Source organism: Epargyreus clarus, unplaced genomic scaffold (genome assembly GCF_041222505.1).
Source record: "Epargyreus clarus isolate Ecla_fem2 unplaced genomic scaffold, WU_Ecla_fem_2.2 ptg000034l, whole genome shotgun sequence".
Lineage (NCBI taxonomy): Eukaryota > Metazoa > Arthropoda > Insecta > Lepidoptera > Hesperiidae > Epargyreus > Epargyreus clarus.
The window spans coordinates 5,043,482-5,058,018 of NW_027332239.1; the positions used below are offsets into that span (position 1 = coordinate 5,043,482).

The window sequence follows — 14,537 nt, forward strand, 5'->3', positions numbered from 1 at the left end:
AGGGGTCAGGTCGGGATAGGGAAGAGGCTTTGGCTGGCCTACACTCTTGTTTCTATTGCACGTCAATTATTGTTTCTATTGCACGTCACCCCTTTCCCGCACCTACCCTCTCTACGGCACGGGACAGGCGCAACTCCCCGACGCGACGACTACCACTACGAGCGGGCTTCCGGCGCCGGACGGAAGAAGGCCGTCCGTACAACATCACGCCCGCACCCCAATACGGTCGCAGGTTAGGTGGCGGCGTGGCATACCACCACACCGCCGAACACAGCGCCCCGCGACAACAACTAGTCTATAAAATAATAAAACTTGCATGAACAATGTATTTATATTAGATGATATATGTATCTATATCTGTATTACCCATCAGCGCCGCTAACAAAGCTCGAAGTCGGAAGGCGAAGACAGCCGATACCCTACATAGCCGGCATGAGAACGTGAATAATGATGACAGCACACGATGCTGGGATACCTTAGTTAAATCAAGATTGTTTAAGGAATATGATTTTTCAATTTAGTTTTGTTTCTTGATCACTACATACAGAAGGTTTTTGAATTCGATTCCCGATTAGACATCTAAAATCAGAACAGACATCTAAGTGATCAGTAGAGTAGATAATGTTTCGATCCATGTAGCCGAGCGATCACAATCCTTATCTAACACGCAAAAAGTTTCAGGTTCGATCCCTGGCCAGTCAGACATATTAGTGTTGAGTTTATTTATGCAGTAGGTCTGAGTGTAAATACAGTAAGTATAAAGAAGCCAACGATACAGGCAGTTCTAGTACATAATTGTCAATTGTAATATAAATTATAATTGCTTAAATAGTAGAGACTGAAATTCAAAATGACTGTAAAATAACACTAAACATAAATGTCTTCTTTATAACCGCTCAGAGACTGTCCTGTCCTATATTAAGAGCACAGGCTTAAATAAAAATAGTCATGATAATGTTCACCCTCCAATTAGACTACAAAGGGAGATGACATAGGGTCCTTACCCCTAAAAATATTTAAGGTTCTTGGGAGAGAAAATAAAAATCGTGAAGGAGTTTATAAGACATTTTAAGGCTATATAGGTAAGCATCGGGCCACCAATTTAATATATAATTTAGAATGACTTGAATGTGCGCTTTTGTACAACTTTTACTAGAAATTTCAACTACATACCTACTTAGGTTTCATATTAAGTTTACATACAGATAGAACCAGCATAGTTTGACCGGAAAGGTATGCCCCCATCGTCTACTTTTAACGTAAAACAATTCTTGCGTTACGGTGGAAGGGTGTGAAGACCGGCGGTCTTAAGTATGAGGCCCAGCAATTAGAAGTGGTAACCTATAATATAATTGATCAGTTTTAGGGGGTTTTTTTTTATATTGGAGTAGCAGACGAGTATGCAGTCCACCTGATGGTAAGTGGCTACTGCCGCCCATGGACATCTGTAATCAACCCCAGATAGGATTAGATATTCCTACATGAGGTCGGGCACAGATGCGCCGCTACCCCTGAGGACTAAGCTGGAACGCCTCGGAAAAGTTTGTCTCCCTTATCACACCCTTCAAACCGGAACACAGCAGCGCCTAACACTGCTGTTATTAGGTAGAAATAGGTGCGGCGGTGGTGCCGCCAGAGTCGAACCACAGAGGGTTCTACCACCTTCAAACTGACATTATACACATTTATGACATTACACACATGTCCACGGGCGGCAGTGGCCACTTGCTATCAGTGTGAGTGCATGCTCATTTGTTACTTCAGTAGAAAGTTTTCCCTATCTTCGGGCGCGCTTATAAAAACGCACACACACGCAAACTCATATACGCGTATATGTGCGTATTAATCACAAATATAAGGTATCTTCATAGCTAGTCCATTGAATTGTTACAATTTAAGGACAGAATATTATATTTGTTTCCGAGTTTCCAAGATATCGCGAGAAAAGTGTTTTCACCCCTTTTTCAAGATGGCCGCCGGGGTACATGGTTGGTTATTCACGTTCTCATAGCGGCTATGTAGGGTATCGGCTGTCTTCGCCTTTCGACTGCGAGCTTTGTTAGCGGCGCTGATGGGTAATACAGAACAGATACATGATATAAATACATTATTCATGCATGTTTTTTTTTATTTTATAGACGTGACTTGTGATGGTTCCATTTATTTGAGGGAACCTAGCGAGAGAAAAGTATTCAAAGTTATTTATGGGTTTTAACCCCCCACAAACTTGATGTTAAGCTTCTATTGACCCCCAACACATGTCCCAAAAATAAAATTGCGTCCTCTAAAAAATGCATAGTTCATGTAACATTTCAATGGAGTAACCATCAGGGTTGAAATAAACTAGAATCATAGCCACAAATACGTTTACATTGAATGTTCATACAAATAGCCTGTATCTAGGTCATCGAGCGTACTTACTACAATAGATTGTCGGCCACCATCCCTTCCTTCCTACGCAGCCAACATTACACCATAATATACCCCTCAACACGTTATAATATATCCTGAACCGTCGTGGATACATAGTAAATTCTATTTAACTGTAGGTTACAGCTAGATTGTTAGAGTAGTGTGGATAAGGTAACCAACAAAGGGTTAATGTTTTCGGAGAATCCACACGTCAAAATAGTGTGACGTGTTTTAGTTTTTAAGCGATTGCGGAGGGTAAGGTTTTCAGCGTTTTTATGTATGTATACTAGCTGACCCGGCAAACGTTATGTTGACATATAAATAAAAAATGTTAAGGGTGAACAACCCTTATCACTTAGAGGTAGGAAAAATAGATAGTAGCCCATTCTCAGACCTACTGAATATGCATATAAAATTTTGTGAAAATCGGTAAAGCCGTTTCGGAGGAGTACGGTTTTAAGAATTTTACCATGAGGTGTATTCGATCAAATTGTGAGAGTGAAAAGGCGTCATTACTTAATTTTTTTAGATGTCGATTTTTTATTATTCTATTAACATCTATTTGTTCTATGTTTCAAGATAGTTATATTAGCGTGTATCTTAATTCAAGTATGAAACGCGTTTTAAATTTTAACTTAAAATTAAATTAAACTTTTTAGTTCTGTTAAAGAAAACTAAAAATATAATTATTGCAAACAAAAGCAATAAACGTTTGTAGCGCGCCCTTCCCTATTTTTCTTGTATAATCTGTGCTTCCTTCCGTATTTTTAAACTTCGCGCGTAATAACGACCAATGGGAGCGCTCCCTGCCCACGCGCTGGCCTTCCATCCGCGTCTCGCGCCTCACCCCCGCTCTCTCTCTCGGTGACTAGCAAGTGTGCGGTCACGTTTTAATCTCGATGTTCAAATAAAACCATTTTTGTAAAACCGAACCCCTACAAGTAGCGTCCCAACGTCTGGCGTATAGTATATATATCCACAATGCCGCGTACGCGTAAGGATCAACCTCACAGCGACAGCGATGTGGACGAAGTGCCCATAGAAGACCCCAGATTTTCGACGAGCCAAATGACGGCCATGATGGCCGCTATACAGCAATCCCAAACTGAAGCTTTCGCCCGCCTGTTAGATACAGTGTTGGAACGTGCGTCGCCTCACAATACAACATCGACACCGACCGTCAGCCCGGGAACGTTTACCCATTGCACCGCCCGCTTTAGCGGTGACGCCGGCGAGTCCGTCGAAGTATTCATCGACGCCATTCAAAGTTACAGGGACTGCGCAAATGTCTCCGATGAAAATGCCCTCAGGGGGCTTTCAATGGTACTCACTAATAACGCCGCCATATGGTATCGTGGTGTGAAAAATGAAATCGAGTCATGGGATGATGCTATTAATTTGTTGCAAGCTACCTACGGTGACAGAAGGCCACCTTATCGTGTCTACAAGGAATTATTTTCACATAGCCAAGGAAATGAGAAAACGGGAGTATTTGTGGCTAGATGCCGTGCTCTGTTATCAAGGATTCCGTCAGAAGATATCTCGGAGAAAGCCAGAATCGATATGGTATTTAGCCTATTACACCATCGTATTCGTCAAAGACTAAGAAGGGAGGAATTCAGTGACTTCTCGGGTTTACTTCGCCTCGCGCACTACGTCGAAGAATCCCAAAGCGAAGCCGAGGCCACTTCAACGCGCAGCGTTCGCGCAGTTAGCGATCACGTGCAACGCCCGCTGCTGCGCCGCGCCACTACGTCGTCGCCGGAGAACGTCCCGCCAGCTATGACCACGACGCCTCGTTCAAATACCGCGAAACTCCGTTGTGTTTATTGCAAGCAATACGGACACGATCGCATGGAATGTAAAAAGCTTGCTAAGTGTCATAATAACAGTGCTAGTGCTAATGACAATAACAATGCTTCTAGTATTTATTGTTACGGTTGTGGAGCGAGAGGAGTGGTGAGGTCGCAGTGTTCCGTATGTAATAACAAGCTATCATTTTCTGCTATTAACGCTATTGAATCGCATTCACCAGATTTGGTAAGTTCCAATAACAATATGCTTTTTACATCCTCATCCGCTACAAGTCACAATTATCAACCTGATGAGTTTCAATGTGAATATACACCTCATACACTTAATTTTAATAATGACAGTACATTGTTGGACATTCAGTGCACACAGCCTCATGATAAAATAATTCCTAGAGATAGTTTTGATTGTAATTGTAAAAATCAGGTAAAATGTAACTGTCATTCAAATGAATACAGTAACTGTGGGGTGAATTCTGAGATCAATAACGATTCAATAACTCAACCATTATGTCCGGAGTCTTTAAATGTTGAACAAAATTATGTAACTATTGGTAACTCATCGGACAGTTTTCAAATAGGTCCTTTTAATAGCTGTGATAGGCTAGTAAATTCACCTGATAGGGTAAAAGCACCTGTGATCGGTCAATATCATAAGTCCTGTCATTCTGACGCTGATCAGCTTAGCATGCCTGCGGTTTGTTTTCCCCCTGCTGATGCACATACTAATGCTACACCTGCGGTCGCTCTCTCTGCGTCTCATGTAATGGGGACAACTTCTGCACGCTCGTCAATGCAAAGGCCGGTTCTTAGTATTAAGATCCTTGGTCTTCGAGGCATGGCTTTAATTGACACTGCTGCTAGATGCTCGGTAGCAGGGCATAAGCTTTATGAAATTTTTAAGCAAAACAATCTTCACTTTGAATCTAAACAGGTTAGTGTGAAGTTAGCAGATGGCGTTGTTCATATGCGGGAGGTATTGATGGCTCGTGTAGATGTTGTCATCTCTACACATAGACGAGTTGAGGTGAATTTCATGATTTTCCCGGATGCTGACAATAACGAGACACTTCTGGGCATCGACTTCCTGAGTGCTGCAGGTATGGTAATTAATTTTGCTGCTTCTTCTTGGCATTTCTTTGGATGCACGCAGACTTACCCGCTTGAGTACGAGGATGAACAGATGGGTCGATGCAATTTATGTGCAGTATCGTCTGTGTCATTAAGGGCTGATGAAGGCTTAATGCTTACCAGTGATCAACGCCAGCAACTTACCACTTTCCTCCAGCAACATGCGGATGTCTTCAGTCTAGGAGGAGGGGCTACTCCTTTTGCAGAGCATAACATTGACACTGGAAGTCATTTCCCCATTGCTGTGCCACCGTATCGCCTTACACCTGCTAAGAAGGCGACTATGGAAGCAGAGATCAACAAAATGTTGAAAGATGGAGTAATTGAGGAGTGTGAGTCTGCATGGGCAGCGCCTGCACTGCTTGTTCCCAAAAAAGATGGTACGTATCGATTTTGTGTTGATTATAGACGCCTTAATGCAATTACTAAAAGTGATACCTACCCATTGCCTGTCATTGAAGACCTGCTTCATGCTACTAAGCGGGGAGGATATATGAGCTCTATTGATCTCAGATCAGGTTATTGGCAAGTAAGTGTCTCACCTGCTGACAGGGATAAAACTGCATTTATTTCTCCTTTTGGAACATATCGCTTTATTCGCATGCCGTTTGGGCTTAAGAATGCCCCAGCCACCTTCCAGAGATTAATGGATCGGTTTCGCTCTGGAAGCACTTTGAAGAACATTACCTTACTAGTTTATTTAGATGACCTTTTGGTACTCTCGGATGGGCAATTTCATCAGCACCTGAAGGACCTAGAAGCAGTCTTTAAGCGGCTCCGCGTCTTTGGGCTGCGGGCCAACAGAGAAAAGTGCAACTTTGCCTGTGGTCAAATTAAGTATCTAGGCCATCTAATTACGCCTAAAGGCATAATGCCTGATGATGCCAAGGTGGCTGCTATTCAGAAACTTAGTGAGCCCACCAACCTCAAACATTTGAGGACGTTTCTCCAAACCTGTGCCTGGTTTAGGAAGTTTGTTCCTGGATTCTCTCAAATAGCCCAACCGCTCACCAAGCTTACCAAGAAAAACCAACCTTGGATTTGGGATGCAGAGCAACGGAAAGCGTTCATTGAATTAAAAGAAAAGTTAACTACAGCACCTGTCCTTGTACAAGCAGATCATAGTAAGCCTTTTGTTATACATACCGATGCTAGTAACTATGCATTGGGTGCAGTGCTACTACAGGGAGAAGGCCACGACGAGCACCCCATCGAGTATGCTAGTCGTTTGCTGACCCCTGCTGAACGAAGATATAGTACTACAGAACGAGAGGCTCTCGCTGTTGTCTGGGCTGTAGAGAAGTACCGACCATACATTGAAGGGCATGCTGTTATAGTAAGGAGTGATCACCAACCACTCAGGTGGTTACTGACACTTAAGTCACCCAGTGGGAGACTGATGCGCTGGGCCCTGAAATTACAAGCTTTTGACATAAAATATGAGTACTCACCTGGAAGGGTTAATGTGATCGCTGATACTCTCAGTCGTCCATTCTGCAATGAAGAAAATAGTGATAGTTGTGGAATCTGTTCTGTAATTTTGGACTTACCCCGTAAAAGCCCTGCTGAACTTCGTTCTGCACAGCTTGATGATCCTGAGGTTAGTAAGATTATAAAGGATATAGAAGATACCACGGACTCCTTAACTCCCAATCGCTGGTTGGAGCGTGGCTACCACATGGATCAGGGCGTTCTCTACCGTTATGCACCAGATTCAGAATCTGAAGAGCCCTTGCTTGTGTTACCTGTATCTATGGTAAATGATGTCATGGAAGAGTTCCACAACTCACCTACTGCTGGTCACCAAGGTGTTGACCGCACCCTTGACAGAATCCGACAACGCTACTATTTCACGAATATGCGTAAATATGTTACGGAATACCTCAGAAGCTGTATTGAATGTCAAAGATACAAATACTCCAATCAGAAGCCTGCAGGCCTTCTGCAAACCCCCATACTTCAACAGAGGGGTGAAGTACTTGCTGTGGACTTGTTTGGCCCTCTACCAGAAGCTGAAACCGGGGAGAAATGGGTGTTCCTGGTGGAGGATACTGCTACGAGATGGGTGGACTTGTATGCTGTCAAAGATGCCACGGCTGAAGTATGTGCAAAGATCATGCTTGAAGAGTATTTCCTTCGATATGGTTTCCCTAGACGGGTCATTTCTGACAATGGGGTACAATTTATATCTGCTGTTATGCAGCAGTGCATGTTCTTATTTGGTATAAAGCAGAATCTAATTCCGCTCTATCACCCAGAGGCCAATCCAGCTGAAAGGAAGAATCGAGACCTTAAGATTCAATTGTCAATACTGGTCAAGAATGAACACCGTATCTGGCCTCAGTTCTTACCTCAGGTACGTTTCGCTCTTAACACTGCTACATGTTCGACTACAGGGCTTACCCCGTCTTACATGATGTTTGGACGTGAAATGCGTACTCCTTTTGACGCTCAGCATGATTTGCGCGCAATTCTTGATAAGGAGACTTACGTGCCTCAGGTGACCCCATATTTGTTTAAATTCATTAATACCCTGCATGAAATACGAGATCGGGTAGAAAAACGTCAAGATCTCAGAAAGGAGTATGCGGATGCCTCACGGCGTGCTGCCCCAGGTTTCGAGGTAGGTGATCAGGTATTATTGACCACTCATGCTCTTAGTAAAGCATCTAAGGGATTGACCAAAAAGTTTATGCCGCAGAGAGACGGACCGTATGTCATTAAGCATATTGCTAGCCCTACAACTTATGATATAGCTGATGATCAGGGTCGTTTGTTAGGCCGATTCCATACTTCAGATTTGACTGCTTTGATTACTAAACGCGTTGACACTATTGAGCCTGTCCAACCTCGCCGCTTACGAGGCCGGCCTCCCAAAGGTGGTAGAAAAGGTCGCTCGTAGAGTTTACCAACTCACTATCGGGGCGATATTGTGACTTGGAGGAGGAGAGTGTAGCGCGCCCTTCCCTATTTTTCTTGTATAATCTGTGCTTCCTTCCGTATTTTTAAACTTCGCGCGTAATAACGACTAATGGGAGCGCTCCCTGCCCACGCGCTGGCCTTCCATCCGCGTCTCGCGCCTCACCCCCGCTCTCTCTCTCGGTGACTAGCAAGTGTGCGGTCACGTTTTAATCTCGATGTTCAAATAAAACCATTTTTGTAAAACCGAACCCCTACACGTTTAAGAAAAATTAAAGTATGATATTTATACGAGCAAACTGAACAAATAGCATTTGAAACTCAAATAAGCACAAAGGTAAAAGTGAGGTGGATCCGCAAATACCGTTGTATTTCATTGCATCTAAAACGTTGTTTTAAAAATAAAATATGCAAGCGATTCTCAATAATAAATGCAATTTAGTTTTTTAGTATTTCTATCATAATCCTGTTATACAACTTCATTTCAGTTCCATTTTATTTGTTCGCCACTCAACTATTAATCAAGTTTGAAAAACCGTGGACGGAGTGGCAACTTTTAAATTAAAAATATTACTCTGCAACGGTGGCTGAAGGAGTGAATTTTACAGCGTAATAACTTCATGACTGCAAAGAATCGTAAACACACTTTTCCGGGCAAACATAATGTGTGTTTTGAACGCTAATGGAAAACGAACTTTAGTGTAGTTTATGATGTGTGTGGGATAAGTGGTATCCAAGATGGCGATGGTGATATCACAGACAACGAAAGCGGCGATTGGTGGTTTCTTGGCGCTGATGATTTTGGGAGCTGTTCTGGTGGTGGGCGCCGCTTTCGGGTGGTTCGACCCTAAAAGGGAAGATGAGGACACACCGGCTAAGATCAGCGCCAGGCTACAAGGGAGAACGTCTTTCGTCACACATAGAGCTGTAAGTATTCCTATATATTAATTATGTTTATGAATTCGTATAAGTAATTATAATACTACAGATATTTGGACGCCCTAAAGAATAAATGAAACAACTTTTCTAAAATACTGAGTATCCTTAAATAAAACACATATTTTTTGTATCTGTTGGTCTCCACTAATTCTGGAAGAACATAATCATTGGAGACACCTAACATTTTATCTGACCGAAGTCATATTAAGGTATTAAGAGATAAGACTAGAAAATTATTTGTCTATTATCATGTTTAGGTATTACGATCATGGATAGATAAATTTCAAAGAATTTTACCATCGTCTTCATCATCATCATAATTAATATAGGATTGATATAGTCCCTATTGGTGTAATTCTAGGTTTGAACCGTTATCAGACTGCTTCGAGCTCCGCTACGGTGTGCGGGATCGCGATTATTTCTTCATTACCTTTGAAACGAAGGACTTTTTGTATAGAAAAAACGCGCAGTATAACACACTGACAATTCTTCCCATCAGAGTGCCAGTATGTTTTGCACTACCATAATACGCCTTCGGAACATGCTTCCTCAATTCCTCATCGATTTGTTAATCCTTCAAACAATGTGGGTAGTTTCAGTGTAGATTCTTCTGAGAGTTATTGAGTCAACAATTTCTATTTCGATGGAACTCTTAACAAACAATATTATCTAAGTAGCAAAATCTCTTGAACCAGTGAATAAAATATTAAACAGAGTATACTATCGATATTCTATTAGTGTACTATAAGATTTCTCGAAGCATTGAAGTATCTGTAGTGAATTAGGTCAAATGGAAGCAATACAAACAATATGTATAAGAAGTAGTTGTTTGAACTAATTTTCCAGCTTGTTATATAAAGAGCAGTCAATAAATAACTGGGTTTATATTTTTAATGAGTATTATTGCTGACCGATTTTTATTTTTATAATACAGAAGTAGCAGTTATAGCCTAGTGGCATGATTTTCAATCTCTTGACATAGTGGTCTAGCTTTTATTTAAAGAAATGCACCTTTGATATTTGAAGTTTTTTTTTTTTTTTTAATAATATAGGAGTAGCAGACGAACCTGCAGTCCACCTGATGGTAAGTGGCTACTGCCGCCCATGGACATCTGTAATCAACCCCAGATAGGATTAGATATTTTTACCTGAGGTCGGCCACAGATGCGCCGCTATCCCTGAGGACTAATCTGGAACGCCTCGGAAAAGTATGTCTCCCCTACCACACCCTTCAAAACGAAACACAGCAGCGCCTAACACTGCTGTTATTAGGGAGAAATAGGTGTGGCGGTGGTGCCGCCGGAGTCGATCCACAAAGGGTTCAACCACCTTCATAATACTTACTTATTACAAAATCATATGGATTAACAGTGAATATCCCGAAAAAATCTACAGGCCTGTGTTAGATGTATCTCAAAGGTGTGTGAAATCTCCAATCCGCACTTGGCCAACTGGTCGCATTCTGAAATCATGTCAACGATTTCTTCTTCACTCTTCCGTCATAACTTCACATGAGGATTTACTATCTTGTGGATATCATTAGACACACAATAATGACAAAGTTATTCTGGAAATTTGTAAGCCAGATGAATTTACATTCATCATTATTTTAGTCAGATTTGCGATCCGACCATTAAACAATATGATATGTAATCTACGAGATTATTTATACAAAATTAACTTTTCTAATATGATTCCCAATCCAAATTTGCTAATGTAAATTATTTTATATTCTTTATAAAGGGAAAAGAAAACGTATTCAGCGCCAAGTAAAACCGGACTTGTACAGTAATTTGTGTGCCAAAGCTCTTTATAATTTTAGAAAGTAAAGTACCATTAGTAGTTTCCATGGCTTCCAGGTTCGTTAAAGCAAAAACAGCATTAATATTACATTTGTAATTACACGAGATTCTATTTTTAAATCTCCTTGCCTTATACAGCATTCTTTAATACTTATCCCTCCTCTTGGCTAAAAGAGTTTCCCTGCCTTGAGCCAAACAAATTTGTTATGATTATGAAAAATCAAAACAGTGATAGCCCAGTGGTTAAGAAACGCGGCCTCTCGAGGGGCCCGAGGTTCAAATCCTCTGATTTTCAAATTTATGTGTTTATTAGAAATTTTTACATTCAATATTCTTACAACAATAACATACATCTGTTATCAACGTAATTCAGTCCATCTATCAAGTCTTTGTCACCCTGGATATACTTACCATAAATAAGAGGGTTTTCCCATAGACGCTGTATATGGTTGTGCGAGATAGTGACCGCAGTAGATAAATAACCGGGGGACGGTACTTCCCATGTGCAATTAATCCGCTAATCGCCTCCCACTACATCCAGGGGAGATGGATATGGAGAAGAGTGGTGTTACTCGGATAGTATTTACAATATCACTCACATCTTGTTTTAGTTGTATGAGATAGTTATGGCTATTAATTTAAATTGAATTTTACTCAAATTTATGGTTTTCAAGCGTATGAATGACATATTTTTCGGCACGCCCTACGTCCTAAGCAGCATAGCGGATTTTAATGTAAGAGGTGTCGTTGAATTCATCTAAGTTGTAAGAGTGACATAGGCTTCATTACTTCCCTTATCAGTGCGTTATTTTAAGTTGTCAGGTTTTTCGTTTTTATAATAGTTACATATTTAAGTAATCTGTGAAACTAAGACCCATATTCTAACGCCTAATACTTATTTTTATACTATCCAAAATAATGCAGAGAATCGTCAAGTAAAATAGTAAGCTTATAGAGAATGAAAATATATAACACCACACAAGTCAGTACTAAGTGCGGTTACCATGAGATAAACACTGTTTTGTCTATAGAGAGAATAAGCTTGTATCGAAGAAGTGTTCAATTCTCTATTTCAATTCAAGGTATATTTTGAAGTCGTCCTGTTCAATTCAAACCCGTATTTGACTCTAGAAGCATCACGACCACATTCACTTCTTCATTATAACAGACTTGTAGCGCTACTGTGTTCTGGTTTCAAGCATGTGTTAAGAGAAAGAAATGAGGCGTTTCAATTAAAATTATATCCTAAAGAGTAGCAACATATTTGTGAAATTGATTATCCATAACTTCTTTTTATCGCGTGGACGGTTGATTACTACTTCTATGTTACAGAAATATATAAAATGAATTAATACTATTTTGCTCTTCGGTTAAAGCACCATTGTACGAATCGCCTAAAACATTCTTTTGTCTGTCTCTTATTTGTTTTACTTTTTCCATTACATTTTACGAGTACAGCGAAGTACGTTTATTGTTATAAAAATACAATGAAAATGTTAAAAATTACAACGGATCTTAAATTTCAGTGGCAGTAAATTAAAACGTTACGACCTGGGGCGTCATAAGTAAACTTTTTAAATTGGCTATCGTCACGAACTTAGAATTGTTGCCTAAAATTAGACGTTTATCTTTTAAGCGGAGAATTTTATTAGGCTTAAAATATGGCACTTTTGTTACTTTATAAGGCGTATATAATAGCTATAATAAATAGCTTTCTTTGTTTACTTCTCCTAATATATTACCAATTAAAACTCAAAATAAATTTTAGCTAAGAATAATCCAGCGATAATTAGTATATTTTTATTATAGCATATAAAATAATAATACTTTGGAACCTATATTATACTTTCAATTTAGAATCTTAGTTCAACAAAAAGATCCTCTCCATTAACTTGCACGCATCACTTTTTTCTGCATTATAGAAACATGATTACAGAGTTCTATTGTGGTTACCTGTAGGTACCAATAAAGTTGATTATGATAATATATGTAGGTTGAAACGACCTTCAAATCAAATACGTTTAAAAAACCATAACAACATCTTCAATCCAGGAAACGACGCTTGAATAAAATAATAAAATAGTGTAAACGTACTAAAACGCCTTATCTACACTTGAATCTTAAATCAATTAACGTTTAATGCCACTCGCTTCGTATGAAATACAATAGCTTTTTTTCAGTTAAATGGAACACGCGTCACCTGCGATTACCGTGTTAGAAATAGATGACCGAGTTTCACTACTGGGTTTTTATACGTAAAAATTTACATTATATAAAATTGGAGATGGTAGAACTACAAAGGGTTCGGTTTGTTTCTTGAGCTACCACCGTCACACAAATTTCTGCCTATTAACAGCAGTGTTAAGCACTGCCGTGGTGGCCTTTGACAGGTGTAGCAAGGGATATACTTATCCAAGAATTTATAACTTATGTAGACCTCAGAAGTACAGACGGATATATTATGTAACCAACTTCAGGTAGGACTCTATTCTTATCCGGGATTGGTTACATATGTCCACGGAAGGCACTGTTATGTAAATAGTTATCTGACAGGAAGGATATGTAGATAGGTGTTGAATCAATGGCGGGGTTCCTTGTAATTGTACAGTTTCGGCTAATACATAAGTGTCGTTAAGTCCTGTCGAGGGCCTTGTAAGCGGTTTGAAACTTCTGACACGGGTTGGTCAACCCTTACCTTTCTCTACCAATCCGCATCAGAGCAGCCTAATTACTGAGAAGGACTAGAGTTACAGCCTGAATCCATTGTCAGACTACTACAAACAAACAAACTACTAATATTAAGAAACTGCGTTTTCTTATAGAATATTGATTTACTAATATGATATGAGTCGTCACTGATATTAAAACACAGGGCACTATTAGCTTGGTTGTAATATTAATACGTGGAGCGAAACTCGCTCGCCGTAGTATATTACGCCCTAAAAGACATTAAGTTAAAAGCATCGCGATTGTCATAAACCCAATACATTTATAAATAAATAATTTATTACGAGGTATCAGTGTGACGAATGATTTCACTGAAACGTGTTCCGTGACCGAAATCGTTAACTTTGGCGCATTTTTAGGGTTCCACTCGTAACGTCCAAGTGGGATAAAGTTTTTGGTAAGAAAAATAGTTTTTTCTTATATTTTTAGCATATGCACCTACATTACTATGAATGTATATTGCATGAGGATATGGATGAGATGGAGTATATAAAATTTAATTAGGTGGCCTTAATTCATCAAAATATTTAGGTCCATGTCAAATTTCTTATACCGTGTATCATGTGCGATGTATTAATTTCATAAAATTGTATTATTTATAAGAAGAACATGTAAAGATATGGTTTAGAGCATCTACTTTTCTACTCATGGAATTTTAAGTCACAGTTTTCAAGATTTGCTCTTTTATGGTTTATATTAGTTATGACTGTATTCTCATGGATTTGTTTTTAATTTTCATTTACATAATAAAAAGCAGAAAGACTTAAATAATCATGTTAATAAGTTAATAATCAGG

The 14,537-nt window shown here is 39.7% G+C and overlaps 1 protein-coding gene across 4 annotated transcripts in view; it reads left to right on the forward strand.

The window, feature by feature from the left end:
* The window catches only part of LOC140756006 (uncharacterized), a 115,707-nt gene that overhangs the window by 47,234 nt on the left and 53,936 nt on the right, over positions 1 to 14,537 (forward strand). For 3 of the 4 annotated variants that reach the window (XM_073091395.1, XM_073091398.1, XM_073091396.1), the window contains exon 2: positions 8,762 to 9,200. In XM_073091395.1, the coding sequence (XP_072947496.1) occupies positions 9,012 to 9,200 (189 nt within the window). In that variant the 5' untranslated portion in view covers positions 8,762 to 9,011. The remainder of the gene's footprint in view (positions 1 to 8,761; positions 9,201 to 14,537) is intronic. The other variant, XM_073091397.1, reaches the window with a different exon arrangement.